This window comes from Pleurodeles waltl, chromosome 6 (genome assembly GCF_031143425.1).
Source record: "Pleurodeles waltl isolate 20211129_DDA chromosome 6, aPleWal1.hap1.20221129, whole genome shotgun sequence".
Taxonomy (NCBI): Eukaryota; Metazoa; Chordata; class Amphibia; order Caudata; family Salamandridae; genus Pleurodeles; species Pleurodeles waltl.
In genome coordinates this window covers 1,708,516,406-1,708,533,936 of record NC_090445.1, presented here as the reverse complement: position 1 = coordinate 1,708,533,936, position 17,531 = coordinate 1,708,516,406, and the positions used below count along the sequence as shown (strand labels likewise).

The window sequence follows — 17,531 nt, the reverse complement described above, 5'->3', positions numbered from 1 at the left end:
CCTGGAGCTTGGGGGCTAATGTTACGCCAGTGTCCACTCCATCTTGCTTTTAAAATTCTAGCAATAGGTTGCCATATAAGTTCTCCAGGGAATAGCATGCAGGTCTCTCTTGAGGTCGAGCAGTCGTTAGCATCCTGGTAGGTGTTTCCAGGGTTTAGGCTGTATATTCTCCTAGGATTCTCAGCAGTGTCACTCGAGAGATTAGCACACAGGTGTCTTTTGAAGTCGAGCGGTCAGGGATCCAGGAGTTAGGCTGTACGTGCCAGAGATTTGCATGTTGGTGTCTCAAGGGATGAAACGTGCATGTGTCATGTTGGTATTCTCGGAGGCCATACTGTACGTGCCCCAGAGAGTGCCATGTTGGTGTTCCCACAGGCTATGCTGTATGTGCCCCAAGGATTAGCATGCTGGTGTTCCCAGGAGCTAAACTGTACATGCACCAAAGATTAGTGTGGTGGTGTATCCTGGGATAGAGCTGTCATTGCTCAGCGATTAGCATGGTGTTCCAAAGGGGCGACAGTACACGTGCTCCAAGGATTAGCATGGTGTTCCTATGGACCATGCTATGTGCTCCAAGTATTAGCATGCTAGTGTTCCCAGGGGTCATGCTATATGTGTTCCAGGGATTAGTGTGCCAGGGTTCCCAGTGGCCAGGCTGTACATGCTCTAAGGTTTAGCAGGCTGATGTTCCCAGAGGCTAGGCTGTATGTGCTCCAAGGATTAGCATGCTGGTGTTCCCAGGGGCCACGCTATATGTGCTCCAGAGATTATCATGCTGGTGTATCCTGAGATGGAGCAGTCGTTGCTCCTGGGATTAGTGTGATGTACCCAGGGTCTTTTCTGTACATTCTGCAAGGATTAGCATGCAGGTGTTCCTAGGGAGCTAAGACGTATGTGCTCTATGGATTAGCATGCTGGTGTTCCCAGGGGCTGGGGTGCACGTGCTTCAAGGTTTAGCATGCTGGTGTTCCCAAGGGCTAGGGTACACATACATGCTCCATGGGTTATCATGCTGATGTTCCCAAGGCTAGACTCTGTACTGCTTGGATTAGCGTGCAGATGTTCACAGGGGTCAGGCAGTAGTACTCCTGGCGTTAACACTAAGGGCTGTTGTGCTAGTTCTCCAGGATTTCACTTGAGTTCTGTCTTTAACCTGTTCTGTTTATCTTTTCAGATCATTAGAAGTCGCCATGGCAGAACAACTGCAGAAGAAGCTACAAGCTGAGGTGGAAAAGTATCAGCAGTTACAGAAAGGTAAAGCCACATGCTCGGTCACCTCTCAAGTCTGTCTGTCAGATGCCTCTTTGAACTGTTCTACCACCAGTGTTTTGTGTTTCCCCTTCCAGCAGTTTCTTTTTCTACCATTTTCTGTCTTTTTTTCGTCTTTAGTCCTCCTACCTCTTCCATCAACTTCTCTTTCCACTGTTGGTCCTGCTTCCAACGGGCTTTCTTTTAACAGCTACAGTGAAATACAGTACAAATTAAGTAATAAAGTGCGCAGCTGCTTCCAAAGAAGCGTTGTGGTGCTGGCAGCAAGTGACTGGAAAATATGAGAAATTAGAGTACAAAGTTAAAAAGAAAAGTCTTCCAAGTTTTCTTGAAATGGATTCTGAAGAAGCTAACCTAAGACCTAACTGGAGGGAATTCCAGAGCCCAGCTGTAAGGTACACAAAATAATCTAACAGTTGTGCTTTAAACATTCATTAGTGGGCCTCTTTCCTTCCATAATTCTGTAGCTCTCTTGCTTTCCCTCCTTCCATGAGTGCCTCTAATTCCTACTCTCTGCTTTCATTCTCAAGTTGATTTCACCCAGGTGTGCAAGATATGGAGACCCCGAGCTTCCGATCATCTCTATCTTTATGCAGATAAAATGTTTCAACTTCCATATTGTAGGCTTTTAGATTTCCTCAGGTTATTCTTTCTTTCTGCTTCTCCTTCCAAGTCCTCCACTTTTAGTCGATTTCAACTTTGCCTATCTGTGGCTGCTTAACCTCCCCAGGACTCATCAGGGTCTCATCCAAAAGCAAGCTCCACAGATACCCTTGATCGAAGAAACCGTAGATATGTTTATAAATTTAAAAGATGGAGGGCCCCATTACAAGTGTGACAATGGGACTGCCGCACACCTGGTGGTCCCACCACCACATTACAACTTTGGCGGGCGGGACCACCTAAAGAGCGTCAACACAGCCAGGACGTGGTTCCCGATGATTAGACGGCAGTCTGTGTGCTCAGCCACGGTGATGCTAAGCTCAGCGCCACTGTGCTGATTACGTCTCAGCTGTCCGCCAGCCTTTCCATGGCAGTCACCCCCGCCATGGAAAGGCTGGAGGAAAGCGTGTGTCCGGGGGCCCCCCATCCAGCAGACAGTGCACATTCTGAGGGTGCTGTATCGTGGCACTGATCCAGCAGGTCAGCCTGGTGGGTACGTCATGTTACAGTGTTCCTGCCAGTCAGCCCAGTGGGAACTTTGTAATACGAAAGAGGGGGCGCCACCGACATGCTGGTGGCGTCCTCCCCACAGCATTGGCAGTCTCTTGATCTGACTGCCAATGTCTTAATGAGCCCCTAACTTTGTACCCTCGAACAGGGAGCACTTAATATCTCTGAAATCTTATTTTTATTATCAGAATTGCCCAGACAGATGTGAAGGTCAGATTATATAAAACATGATTTTAAAAGATCACTTTGTTTTACTTAATGTCAGTTTGTGTGGAAATTATTCTTTTTTTAATCGGGTCCTACAGATATAATTTTGCTTACTTTGTAATTGAAATACTTCCAACCATTACCCCCTGATATACCATCACTGCAAAATTATGTATAGCTGAAGAGCGTGTCTGTCCTGGAAAGATTGAAGAGGGGCACAACCATAGAGCGAACAGCTATAAATGTCATACTTTAGTACTCAGTTACACAACCAAGCAGTTAATTATCCAACGATATATACACCAGGCCTACTGCTCTCAATATCTTGAAGGTTGGTTTGCGTAAGCCTTAGCTTTAAAATTATTTTTATTTTTATCCAAGATAAAAATAAATGTTAAGGCCATTAATATTTTAAGTTTCCTGATCCAGATAAGAATAGTTTTCAGGTTTCTTTTTTTTTGCTGAAAAGAAGTGAAGGGGTTTGTTTATGTAGTGTTAATTCCAAATCCTTTACTTTTCAGCATTGCTCCTCTAAAATAACAAATCCTGTATATGCAGAAAAAAGCATTGTATGTAACACAGTAAAATTAGCATTCTTTATAATTTTCAACAAATTAGGTGGCGTGCTTAAATCCCCTGCTGGCGGTGTCCCCTACTAGCTGTATGTATGGTGTTAAGGCATCTCATTTAATAAAGCATAACTTGGCTCTGAAAGTTCTTTATCTGACAGAACGAGGCAATGCTTTGGAGATGATTACATTTCTATTAAACTCTGAGCCCTGTGCGTTGTGGTCCTTGCAGGCTATGGCAATATTGCACTGTGAATAGCAGAAAGTGCAGCTTGTATAAGTCAGCACTTCAGCCTCTGGGCCACATTCTCATAGTGAAGAATGCTGACCCTTAATCTGAGACAGGTATGTGGTTTTGCTGGGTGTGCAATGTGTTTACTGGCATCGTCATGAAAATGCACCCAGGAAGACTTCCTAGCAGGTGCCCCCCCCCCCTAAAAAAAACAAAATATATATATGTATAGATCTTCTCCTTCAAAGGGCCAACAGTTACTCCGTATAAGTGCTATTCATCAATTTGTTTAAAGTTGAAAATTACAGGAACTCGTTTCGATGTTGCTGCCTTCATCTAGTGTGGGGACCCAGCGATGATAAAAAATGTTTTGTAAAAGGAATGCCCTGCAAAGCATTATGGGGCGGGTTTTCGAGTGCCTCGAATATTGTAGTATGTTGACTGTAAATCTAAGGACAGCCACTAGACGACACCACAATAAAAATAGAATTTCTAAGAAATATGGTTATGTGACTATATAGCTAGCCCCTAGAGAGCATATCCACATGAAAACAAAATGGCAAAAAGTAATGCAGAACAACCACATATTTAGCCCCTGGGGGGATAGTATATTAAATAATTCCATGTCTAGCAGGGCTGCTGCAATATTATTACAAACAAGACTTTTAAAACACAAACTACTCTCAGCTGCAAAAAAAAAAAGGTTCCGGCCATGAGAGAGCTTAAAAAGGCACTAAGTGGTGGGAGGGGTTGTTTTTTGGGTCCCCACTAACCTAGTTTGTGGACCCAGAGTTGACCTAGACAGAAAGTGTGCCATGGTGAACTTTTTGGTGGTGTTCCCATTGTCCTAGGACCTCCACAGGCTGAGTTAGGGGCAAAAATGTTTTGAGAAAAGAATGCCCTGCAAAGCATCATGGGGCAAGTTTCCAAGGGCTGCAGATATTATAGTATGTTGACTGTAATGCTGATAACACCACAGTAAAAATAGCACTTTAAGAAACATGGTCATGTAATCGTATAGCTAGCCCCTAGAAGTCATAACCAGATGAAAACAGAATGGCAGAAAATAATGCAGTGCAACCACATATTTAACCCTTAGAGGGAGGTGGTGCATTACATATTTTCAAGGCTAGTGGGCCTACTACAATATTACAAGCAAGGCCCTTAAACATAAGCTGCAGATCAAAAGTTCCAACAATGAGAGAGCTTAAACAGACATTGACTGGTGGGAGGGGTTATTATTTTGGGGACCCAGAAATGTTGATGGTGGAGCACGTTGTTGTGAATGTTTTGGTGGTGGTCCCTTTGTCCCAGGACCACCACAGATTGAGTTATGAGCCAAAATGTTTTCTAAAAGTAATGGTCTGCAAAGCATTATGGGCCTAGTTTTCTGAGTGCAGTAAATATTGTTGTATTGGCTTTCCCGCTGTGTTGGGGGAGCCGCTTTGGGGATTTCTGTGGTATAAAAAAATGTTTTTTTAATGTAAAACATTTATCAATAATGAGTGTTTTTGTGAAAGCTATAGGGCGTGAAGGGGAGAGCCAAAAGAAATGACTCTGATTAGGTAACAGTGTGACCAGCGCTTCATAACCGCTGATGGAGTTTGCACTGCTCTGCACTGTGAGCAACATGGCTGCCATTGAGCATGAAGGGGAGAGACTAAAAAATATATAGTTCCTGCACGCTGAAGTATATCTGCAATCGTCCAATAATACATTTAACAGGGTCAGTCTGCAAAGCGGTATCAAAACTGCCCCATAGCAGGACAAACGTAAAGCACTTACCTATGACATCAAGGGATTTTTGAAAGGCAAGCCCACAAACCAGTGAAAGTGATGGGTGTGAGATGGGCATGGTCAAAAGCCCACAGAATACATAAAACAGGTCGAAAAGCGCTTGCACGCTCAACCGAAAAACGTAATGAAGTGACGCTGATGGTGTGGACGTTCTTGACAAGATGTTGCCCAGCCCAGGTGTAATGTGTGCATTGGCATAAGATTGGTAATTCTTGGTATTGCTATAATATATTAACAATGCTGTCTGAAATCAAAGCCTGTACGTTTACTGTTGGAGGAATGTCTACAGGCTCAGCAGTAGGCCAGTGGAAAGATGTGGGATCTACTTGCAGATGGCTTGTGCTCTGATCACGACAGTTGGCGTCTATTCCATTGATGTAACGTTAGTGTCTTGCCTTTACTAATCGTTTTCTTGCCTTCTAGGAGGCTTGAACGCTGAGGAGTATTTCAGTGTATCTGATCAAAAACTTTTGAGGGTATCTGCACCAGTTACCAGCCCCTGCCTCCCCAGTCTTCTGCGTAAGGTCCATCATTGATGAACTGTTGTTGACTTGATGATGAGGAACAGGCTTTGGGGGATCCCCTTTGTGAATGGTGCACAGGTGGAGGGATGTTCTTGGTCTCTTACATTATTGCAGCGCCTGCTGGATTGCAGTTTATCTTGTGTTTGGTAGCAGGAGGGTCTGTTCAGCAGTCTGGATACCTTTCCAATCCAGAAGTATTGTGCTTCAGCACCGGTGGCCCGGCAGCACCCCTGCACCTAACCAGTAGCGAGGCTTCTGAATCTTAAAATGTGTGCCAGATAGTAATCGAATGGATTTGACAGACCTCGCAATGTTTACAAGAAAGCTAAATTTGAGAGGCGTCCCCTTTTTCTGTTCCTTGGGAGACCATAGAACTTACTTGCACAGCTGCCTTTCAGAACTGCCTCTGCCCTCTTAAATCTGGGTTACTTTGATCTTTGATCTATAATACATAAGGTATACATCCATAGATGGGCTTTGGGTCAGCCCTCTGTATCCTCAAGCCTGTTCAGCTGTAACTCAGCTTTTGCTTCATCCCACCACAATATATCTCAATGGACCTGCCCACTTCAGCCGCTCACTCTTGTCCTGTGAGTAACACTAAAAGGGGTTTCTCTGCCGACCCTCTCCCCATCTCTTGCCTCAGGCTCCAGCTTATCAGTTCGTGGTGATTACACTTGTCTTGATGAAAGCCACTAGAAAACTCTGCTTCTCCTTGTCCATTCGTCCCAACTAAAATCATTCCTGTATTCCTGCCTGGGGGTCGTTCCCTGTCCCTCAGCGGGCTTCCTCCATTGTAGCCACTTGTTGGGCCACCGTGGTGGCTCTTGCCTCTGTTGTTTTAACTTGCTGCTGTCTCACCTGTCGAAGCCACCACTGGTTCTACAATACTTCTTATGGATGTTCCCGGAAGGCGTAGGTCAATAATGATTTGGCACCATGTTCGCCTGAAGTGATAGGCCAGCTTTTTATGATGGAGTTAACGCCTGTATCCTTGGGGTTTTCACAACTTTAAGGGACTTTCTCCATGCACTTGACAATCTTGTGCTTTTGATGCTTGGAGTTTGTGAACCATCATTGGGGACTTCGAGGTGTTCCTTGATGGGACACTCAGCCCCTGAGGAGCTGCCCTAAGGGGTAGGTCGCTTGCATACCAGTGGATCCCCCACAGGATGCTTTCGTTCTGTGTCTCTTGCAGCAACTGAAGCCTTAAACCAGTGTGCTGGCAAGTTTTAGTCTTTGCACCATGTGTGACGTTTCATATACCAAAAAGTGATCAGATTTTGTTTTTAGTGTATTTTTCTACAAGTAATCCTCCCTCCCTAACCGCCTTTCACATCGATTAGATCTCTGATTTGACATCATTGGGACAGTCCAGGTGCCTCGGACATGTGTATGCCTGTTGCTGACCTGAATCCTAAACGTCTAACCCACACATACTTGGTCATCAGCCCTTAACCCTTTGCTGTGTACAGTCTGTGCTGCTATGTGGCCCCAGGATGGTGTTTTATCATAAGGACCGAATGAGATGGATGAAAGCCCTGCCCCTCTTTGTGGGGGTCATCCTTGGACTTTTGTGGTGGTTGACCTTGGACTGCTGTTCCATCTTTGGGAAGCACCTCTTAGAAACGGTTCATATTGGACCCGCCACACTGTGCTGGAAGTGGTCATAATATGTTCTCTTATAGTGTTTAACACTGGTACTCCCTTGGCACTGTTTCCTTCTCTCTGTTCCTTATTCTTTCATTTGCCCTCTTCTCACCCGTCTCCTTGTGTGTCTCTCACAGATGCTTTCTTGACCATCAATCCTGAAATAATTCTTCCTTTGTGTCGTCTTCCTTTTCACCAGGCCGGCACCTCTCTGCCTCCTTGTGTGCCTGTCTCACTAGTGCCTTCCTAACTCTCATTCCTGAGATCCGTCTCCTTTTGTCTTCCTTCCTTACCTACAGTCCACCTGTCTGTCTGTCTGTCTGTCATACTGCTACATCCCTAACCCTCCTATCTGAGACATGTCTTCCTTGTGTGTCTTTCTTCTTCACCTGCCTTCAGCATCTCTGCCCTCACACGAGAGCTATCTCCTTTTGCTTCTCCCCACTATCTTCATCTGCACCCCCCACTGATCTGTGAACCCTTCTGTGTCTGTTTCATCTTGATCTCCTTGCCTGCTCTAATCCCATCTGTCTTTTTATGCATGTCTGTTCATAATATTTTTCTCCTCTGCTCTCTGTAGATCTTAATAAGTGTATGTCAGCCAGGCAGAAACTTGAAGCTCAAGTGACGGAGAACAACATTGTGAAGGAGGTGAGAGGAGACATATTCTGATTTTCTTTTTTAGAGCTTGAAGAAACAAAGGGCCAGATGTAGCAAAGGTTTTTACCCATTCTGTGTCTATGGGAAAAAGTGTTCGTACATATGGCCCAAAGCCTTTACTCTGGCCCTGGCGAACTGCTTTCGTGCTGCTTCCTGCTTTCCCTGGTGTAAACTTTGAGGTGCACTTCCAGAGTTAGGAAATAGTCCTGTATTGTGGGGAGTGGAAGTACCCCTTTTGTGAAATATCTTGGTGTGATTGTGAGATTCCAGAGAAGTAGTGGAGTATCCCTCTCGGGTGGGCGGAGTAATGAGAATGAATTATGGAACCTTTCTTTCTGGTTAGTGGTGTTTTGTAGTATGACTCCTAGTTATTGGGGTGGAGCGTTTCCTGGGTAACGGGGGTTGTGACTCCTCTCTCTTTCACACAGGAGCTGGACTTGCTTGATGTGTCCAACACGGTGTTCAAACTAATCGGACCGGTGCTGGTGAAGCAGGACCTAGAAGAAGCCAAGGCCACTGTCGCTAAGCGCCTGGACTACATAAATGGAGAGATGTGAGTGTTTGTCTGCTCGTCCGAACCAGCATGTGCGCTGGTTGTCTTGTGCTGAGCTGTAAGAACAACAACATGCAGTCCTAGAGTGCCATGACAAACTAGTAATGCTGCAGCCTGCTCATTCACTCATATTGTGTCGTGGACCGTATTCATGCCTACAGCAAGTAGAAGCATGTAATGCCGTCTACCTGATTAGTCTTATCCTGCTTTGTATGTATACTCGTTGCATATCCTTCATATACATTGTTTTGTGCCTTGCTGTTCCTATGCTTCATTCTCATGCCCAGCCTATGTACAGCCTTTGTGCTCATGTTTATAAATTTAGAGCTACTTTTTGAAATGTTGGACTGTTAAGTTTGCTAAGTTCCCATCTAGCTCTACATCAGTCGTGTGGCCTCAGCATCTCAGAGGATTGGTCCTACCACTAAATAAGAGAGCCACAGCCAGTTTTGCACTCGTTGTGTTATTTGATATGCATCGGTACAGCACACAAGTCACCCGCAAGGGTATTCTGGCTCCGAGACGCATTGTGATGTAGTGTTATTTACAGCGGTGGGTCTTCTACTCTTTCCTAAACTGGAGCAGCATTTGAGGTGGTCCTGATGTTGTTCCAGATCCTGGATTCATAGATGGAAAAGACCTTCTCTTTTGTTTTTAATTCTTTAACTTCTTAGTCTGATGTCCTGGCTGTGGATGAGCTGAGATCCACCAGAGATGGTGAGCTTGTCTGCAAGATCTGTGGGGATACTGGTCGTGATGGCTTTGAAAGTGATGCAGCTGATGTTGAAGATGGTGAGGGCTACAAGAGACACCAATGGAATTCCATCAGGATGGGGATGGTATTTCTTCAGGCCCTGTGCTGTGATGTGTAGGGAGCTCTAAAGGGGTGTCAATGTGTAGTCTGAGATCTACGGAGCAGGGCATTACCACCATCCAGATGCAGGAGTGTGAGAACTTGAGCTGCAGTTCTGAAGTTCCTTTCTGGCAGGAATGATTTGACTATCTTTAAAAGAAGGAACTGAAACCAGGCTGTCTTTTTTTTTTTTTTTTTTTTTTTTTCTTTTTCCTTTCGAGTGTTAGGTTGGTGTCAAGGGAAAATCCAAGTGATTTGGCATTCAATGAAATTTGGGGCTCGAAGTTGGCAAGTTTCAGGTCATTGAACCTGTTTTGGATAGAAACTTGTTTATTAGCAATTAGCAGGAATTCTCTTTTGGTTTGTTTGAGCTCAGGGAGGCTCTGGACATCCAGATCTGGATAATGTGCCAGCAACGTTTGAGGCATTGGATGTCTAAAGCAGAGGAGACGTTTTTCGACGAGATGATTGTAAGGAAGGAGAGCCAGCGAAAAGCATTGCCCGTAAATCCCGTTTGAGACTCCAGGGTTTGTAAGAGTGAGGGCAGCTGCGAGTTCCATTAGTATCCGGAGGCAGCGCTCTTCTTCTGTGATCCAGCAGCCATTGTCTGTGATGTGTGAGATTGCAGTCTCCAAGTTACAACATGATCTAAAGCCCAACTGGGAGTCATGCAGGAGATGGTTAGCATTGATATGATTTTGCAGTTGAACGTAGACTTTTTTTTTTTTTTCCCTCCAATGATCTTGCTAGGCAAGGTAGCTGACAAGGACAAGGTCCTCAGACTCTAGTGTAAATTCGCAGAGGAGAGGGGAGGATATGGCCTGGTTTGAAAGCTTCTGGACAGATGCCTTGCATGATCTAGGTATTGACAATGGGTGGGTATGGTTAAGCAAGCATCCCAAGAGAGACATCTGAAGGACAAAGGTAAAACATCATCAACCTAAGAAGTGGCTTAGAGGAAGTTGAGTATGCCACTGAGATCTGGGAGAGATAGGGCTTTGAATGCTGACAGCTGCAGGATTGTTTAAGAAGGGATGGGTGGATAAACCCCACTGAAGGAGAACTTGATCGAGCAGAGGCATGTGTAAGTGCCACCCTCGCATCCCAGCGTCTCATTGTTTCCACTCCTTTGAACATGGATCCAGAGCTCTGGTCACTTTTTTTTTTTTTTTGGGGTCGATTTGACAAGTTTTTCAAATTGAATATCAGTGTGCAAGGTAACAATGTCCCCTCCTTACTCCTTAAAAAAAACAGGATTCAAAGCATGCTAGAGCTGTCAAACAGATGTCGGTGACAGACCCGCACAAGGTGTGTCTTTGAAGTTTGGGCTTGCGGCATGAGGCCAAGAGGCTCCAAGCAAAGAAATGTGCTGTCTTGCATCCCACGGCAACCTGGGTGGTGAAGTGAAGCTGCTTGTTGCTGAACATAGAAAGAAGTTCAAGACCTCTTGTAAGTCCTGTTCAGGTCGAGGGCATAAACCTGTTCCTGTTCTTTAGGCCGATCCCGTGATAGGTTGTCTTTGTAACTAAAGTAATCTGGTAAGTTGGAGTCCAAATAGTAAATGCGCAAAGGGAAAGTGGAACTGTACCCCCATCTCGTTTCTCTTTCAAGAGAAGTTGCAAGGATGTCAAGTTGCCACTCGATCTCGCTCCCAAGCTCCAAATGAAAAGCTGATCCCACAGTTGATCTTGTGTGCCGAGTCCCCTCTGCCACTTGTGATGCTGAAGCATGTCGAGGCCTTTAAGGTGGGCATGCTGTGCATTTTTGGCAATCTTGTGGCTTTCTCTAATATTAAGGACCTGGACCTACCAACTGCCTTTTGTTTGGGTTAAAACAAAAGTTCTTACTAAAGTTCTGCAACCTGAGCCTGCTTCCTCCGAGCCCTGACTTCTATTCATCAGATCCCTAACTGGCACTCTTATGGGCACTTGGTCTAAGCCGATTCTTGCCCACCGATGCACAGACAGGTGCCCAGATGCCACAGAATGATGTCCGTCGACCCTGGTTTTTCTTAAGCAGCATCCCACGCCCAAGAGTTTGGTTGTCTAAACTTTCCACCAGCAAGGTGAATCATAATTTGTTTCCCATGGTCTCCCTGGAGAGGTGAAAAGGATTGAGGCATTTGGGAAATTAATGTTCTCTTCAGCTAGCTTATCCCTGAGGTAGGTCAGTGTAGTTAGCCATGTAGGCAGTTACACACACGTCCTCTGGGACAAGGCCAGTGAGATCTTGCTGGTAGCACCGGAAGGGTTTAGGGTTTCCTTGGCTCAAATCATTCAGGATGCAGACAAATATGTGATCTTGGCTGGTCTAAACTTTTGAGAGCAGATTATTTAGTAAGCTATTTGCAATAGTGTGGTGCTCTGTCTTCACGTGTGGATGTGATGAACTGCACATTTTTCTGTAGATGTACAAGCATCCCCAGTGCCTTTTGATGGACCCTGCCTATTTGACAAAAAAGCGGTCTCTGCTCTGGAATGCTTCATGGAAAGCCAGGCTAAGGTGTGTTCTGTGTTACCTTTGACTCCTGGCAGACCGTTTTCCATCCCATCGAACGCTTCTCCAGAGGTTTGGATTATAGGCACTGGCTGCCCTTCCCACTCCAGCCCTCCCTCTTCAAAGTTCAACAACTGGATTCACTGCAGTGTCCTTCCTTTCCTGGGTACTGATTTCAGGCAGGCAGTGCACAGGTTACCAGGCGCAGCGATCTTCTTAGTCTGTCTCCCCCTGCGGCCACTTTAGTTTGCCCGCAGTGGTGCATAACCATCCTGTGAGAGGCATGATCAGCCATTGTTTTCCACACCATGCAGCTATGTCCCTTGATTCCTTTCCTTCTTCACATATCATGGCAGCTCTCAGAGGAATGTCTGTCCATCTTTACTGCAAGAGGTGCGAGCTCTACCGTCCAAAGAAGCTATCTGGAGGGCGCTGGACTCGGAAAGAGGGACAAGTTGTTACTCCTGCTGTTTCCTCAAGCCGAACAAGGATGGAGGTCTTCATCCAGTTTTAGATCTTCATCCTCTGAAAGCATGCCTGTTGAGGAATAAAGTGAAAATTACCTTTGGCCCAGGTTCTGTCTGCCTTGAATCTGGGAGGCTGAATGGTGGGTAGCCTTGGACCTGCAGGATGCTTACTTTAATGTGCCTGCCCTGCAATCCCACCAGTGTTACTTGCGGTTCATGGTTGCTCCCCTTTGTCCTTACCAGTTCCTCTTGGGTGTTCACAAAACCTATGGTGGGGCCGTCAGCCCAGCTTCAGAGGTTGGAAATATCTGTTTTTCTCTGTCTCAGTTTGTGGCTGCTGAAGGCAGGCTTGCTACAGTCAGTCATAGTCTACCTTCAAATGATAAAGGACTTCGTGACATCATTAGGGTTTTCAAACATCAAGCCAAAGTCACACCTGACTTCTTTGCAGAGGCTTCCTTTTATAGGAACTGCCTTGGATATGGTGCAGTTCATAGCCTTTCTTCACAGAGATTACACGATATTCTAGCTATGATCCCGATGTTTCAGCCTTGGCCCTCTATCTTGGTGCAGGCAGCTCTGAGGCTTTTTGCCCATTGGCCTCATGCATCCTTCTTGTCCTTCACGGGAAGGCATATGCAGGTTCCGCAGTAGGATCTGAGGTTTCAGTGGGCAAAGCACCAAGGAAGCCTTTCAGGTGTCAACCAAGATTAGGAGGAGACTTCACATCTCCAGTGGTGGCTGTCTCCACTCAAAGCTACGGTGGTGATGACACATCACTGTTGGGTTGGGGAGGTCATCTAGGAGGGCTGGAGGTCAGAGGACTCTAGTCTCTGAAAGAAAAACAATTCCATATAATCTGTTGAAATTGCAGGACATTCGCCTGGCATTGAAGGCCTTCCTACTGTCAGTGAAATCCATCAAAGAAACGCTGCTACAGGTTCTCACGGGCAAGACCACCACCATGCGGTACTGCTATAAGCAAGGATCTGTACTTGTTTAGTTGATCGAATCATCCAGACATGTCCCTGATTATGTACCCCTTAGCTGTATCATTGAGCGCCACAGTTGATAGGTTTAGCCGACGGTTTTTGATGGATCACAAATGGTGGCTACAGCCTAATGTGGCATCTTCTGACTGTGTAGAACACTGGCAAGATATTTTCACCATTGCAAAGAACACAGCCCATATCTTTGGACATTTAAGTTTCTGCAAAGGTCATTCCTAAGAAAGGGATTTTAATAGGGGTGGGACACAGGACTCCTGTATGCCTTACTGCCTCAGCTTTTCCTGGCCAGAGGTCTGAAGAAGATAAGGAACAATTGCACCAAAGTGCATCATGACCACAGATTGAGCCAGGAGAGTGTGGTGTCTGGACACTTAAGAGGAAAGCTTTCTGTTGCTGCAGAGGGGCAGGGTTCTACACCTGACTATGCACTGCCCATGCCTCCATGAGCGGAGATTAAATGGCACAAATTGAAGGCATCTGACTAGCCAACCGAAGACAATTTACACCGGGCACTGAGAATACATAATGGCCTAGTATGGAGCCCACAGAACAGACCTACTGCAAGCCAAGCTGTCTGATATTTGTTTTGTCTTTGGCTCATCAAGGCCCTGCAGTGGACATTGTTAAGGTTATTTCCCCCTTTCGGCTTTTCTGCGTTTACCGGACCAACCATCCTTCTTTAGATTACTATTGTGATGCTGTTTATTAAAGGTTAAACTCGCATGTTCCCTGCCAAAGAGGTTGTGCCTTCCCAGGCTCTTTTGGTCCAGCGACCTACACCCTCCCCCCCCCCCCCAACATCAAACATTCTTTGCCCCACCGCCCCCTCTGAAGAAGAGGAGATACTCCATTGGCTGGACCCCTAAAAAAGCCTTAAGCTTTTACATCAACCTATAAACAAACTAGGCAGCTGAGGACCAGTGTTCCGCACAACCAGTAAATTCTCCTGTGTACGTGAACTTATTGCCCACCTCTATATGTTGGCTGCCAAACAACCTAGCATCAGAAATATTATATTGCGTCAGAGGCAACAAAATATTCCATCCACTTCCAACGTATTTTCAAAACATTTAGTCCAACAAACATAATTTAAGAGATTGCTCCAATCATGTCCATTTGAATAAATTCCTGATTCGTCACTTCTTCATATTCGAGCAGCCCTCTGAGCTCTTACTGCAAACTGCCAAAAAGAAAGAGAGCAAGAGACATAAACATGAGTTGTCCTACATGACCCTGATGAAGCTCGAGTGTGAGCGAAACACGTTGGGTGCTCCTATGTGGGATTTGAGTCGGGAAGTGCACAACGCCTTCGCATAGATTGCCGTCCCCCCTGTCCGGAGACCACATTTATAACTGGGTTCTTTTGGGATACCTCATGCAAGGGCAGCTTTTAGTTCTGGGCGCTGGCAGTGCCATGTTTGATTGTGATCTTCAGGATAGTTTAACGTACAGTTCAAGTGAGTGGGTGAAAGAGGCTGGAGAGCTTGGAATGCTCTACGTGGCTTGCTCAGAATGCTGACTGATATCATTGATCCCTCTCTTTTATGATTTTTTTTTAGATCCTCAGTCATTTGCTTTTCCATCTAATCTGTACATTTACCAAATATAAAACCTATGCTGACCCAAAACTCAAATGGCTCTCTCAAGCAGTTAACCCAAAAAAGATTGGGCTCGTAGAATTGGCTGACAGGTTGGTGTTTTTTCTGCTACAGTTTCTATCCGCACTTTCTTTGTTGGTTGCCTGCGCAGAAGCGGAGTGGCAGAAAATGACATGGTGTATTTAAAATGAAGTGTTGGCTTTCTGAGTAACTGCCATTACTTTTCTGCCTTCATGCGGACTGTTGCATTGTTCAGCAGAGTGCTTGAGGTGGAACATACTTAATATAACTTTTCTTGTGCACTGACCGAATCCTGCTCTCAGGAAAACCTGTGTCCTCCTTACTGAATTCCCATTAGAAGAGCCTAGTGAAGGCACTCTGGTCCCTGAACCCAGTCTCTTTTCGTCTGGAGTAGATTCGGCCCTTATGGCTCTCTGCATCATTTTAAGTGGTTCACTTAGAATACTTGAACTGCGTGTCGCGGAGCACCTTGCCTTCTCTTGTGGGTGATGGCTGGTATGATTGAACTCTTTCTCAGTAGTTTCGTTCCCCACAACTGCACTCATGAAAATTAATGTGTAGAAGCGGTAGCTGGACCTTGGTGCTCTTTAGAAAACATGTTAGTATAATTAAATGACTTAATCTTCAGCTTACCTGCCCACAGTTCTGTAGGGTGGAAGTGTACCCCGTGATCCGTAGTTTTAGAGACTCACTTTGGGCCTGCCTGCTGAGCCACAACAGCTCCCTGCAAATGGCGCATTCTTCCAGTATGTGTGATGTTTCTCTCTCTGGTGTTCGGTGCATCCTGACCTGTGTACTCTCCCTGTCCCTTACAGAAAGCGCTACGAGTCCCAGATGAAAGACATGGAGAAGAAATCCGATCAGCAGCGCGAGGTGCTCTCTAAGCTCCAGCAGGACTTCCAGAAGGCTCAGGCCAAGGTGTCCGTGAAGACATGAGCGTCGCGGTTCAAACAGCCTGCCTCGTCACACCATTAAATCCTCATTCGCAACATCGACTCTTACTTATCCCAGCCCTGTCATCCTCTTGACTCTACATCAGAGGCTGCTGTGTCCTGTCATCGATTCTTAAGGCGTTTTGTGCCCAAGTTTAGAAATATTGAAATATCTCCTCAGTGTCAATGAATATGAACCAGTCAAATCAGAGACCATTAAGGGCCAGCTATGTGTCTGATGATCAACTGGCCTTTGGCACCATGGATTCCCTTTCTTCTGACATCACTGGGATTCTTAACACCGGAATTTGAGACTATCTACTGGCTCTTCAGTCAACTTGGGCCAAGACTGGTATCCATTCTCTGATGCTCAGATCTCTGTAGAGCGGACTCTGCTCTACCCACTAAGATGTGGACCAAGGATCTGAAATTCCCAAGACCCTGCAATATGCTGTCTGCTTGGCCGTGTTTAGGGGGATGGACATGACTTTGCTCAGTGGTATGAAAGCTTGGATTAAGTTATGGAGTTGGGGTGAAGAAGGGAGTTTCTGTACTGATCAATCAGGGTATCAGAGAGGTTCCAGTCCTGTAACATCTTGATTTGTCACTTTTCAACAATAAAACTGAGCGGTCAGAATGTGATTTACTGTGCAGGGTTTGTGTGGTGTCAGACTTTTATGTGCTTTAAGTAGTGATTGGCGATTCCTTTGATTTGTAGCACCTGTACAAGTCAACTGAGACTTCTAAACAGCGATGAGTTCCTTCTGTTGACCCTGCCATGGAAGTGCGCTTGGCCGCTTGGAAGGCCTCTTGGATGGAGAGGCAGCCTCCTTCCCTGGAGGGAGTCACTGAAGTCTCTTGGCAGTACAGCTGGCGCTCAGCAGCTTTGGTGTTTGCAAAGACTGACGTCCTCTTTCAGTAGGATGGTACTCTACCATGTCACTCCTGATTCATTCTTTTCACTTGACGCATAGGATTTTGCAGACACTACGTTTTTTTTTTTTTAATACTCTGGAGTTGTAATGTCTGTCAGCATAACATCAACATAACTGTTTTCCTCAAAAAAGCAGAAAAACAATGCTTGAAAAAACATGGATAGAAAAAAACACTCCAATTACGTTAGGAAGGTGAGGATATTATATCTGGCCATTGTATAGACGTCTGCATTAGTAGAGAAAAAGTTCAGTTTCTCTGTTAAAAATAAATATTGTGTGCTTTTAAGCCACTAGGAGCTTTCAACGAACCGCCTTTTCTTCTGTACTCTGTCTGGTTTTTAGCTTTTGGGACGGAGTGAGACGTGGAGCGAATCCGCAGAGGGGAAAAGGAGTGTCCTCTGTCGGCACCATTGCGAGTGACTAGTTTCATCCAAAGTGTGGATCTATGTGAGACCCAGTGGTACTTCCAAAGCAGAGAATGCATGGGTGTGCCGGGCTAGCACGCGAGGTGGAAATCTGTAGAGTACCTCGCTACATATATTGGTGCACGGTGGCAGTTCTACCTATGTCCCATTTTGGAGGTAG

General features: G+C 45.6%; 1 protein-coding gene across 2 annotated transcripts in view; it reads left to right on the top strand.

The window, feature by feature from the left end:
- The window catches only part of PFDN6 (prefoldin subunit 6), a 49,571-nt gene extending 32,918 nt beyond the window's left edge, over positions 1-16,653 (top strand). For both annotated transcript variants that reach the window (XM_069241879.1, XM_069241878.1), the window contains 4 exons: positions 1,175-1,254; positions 8,002-8,072; positions 8,510-8,634; positions 15,895-16,653. In XM_069241879.1, the coding sequence (XP_069097980.1) occupies positions 1,191-1,254; positions 8,002-8,072; positions 8,510-8,634; positions 15,895-16,015 (381 nt within the window). In that variant the 5' untranslated portion in view covers positions 1,175-1,190 and the 3' untranslated portion in view covers positions 16,016-16,653. The remainder of the gene's footprint in view (positions 1-1,174; positions 1,255-8,001; positions 8,073-8,509; positions 8,635-15,894) is intronic.
- Positions 16,654-17,531: the final 878 nt, after the last annotated feature.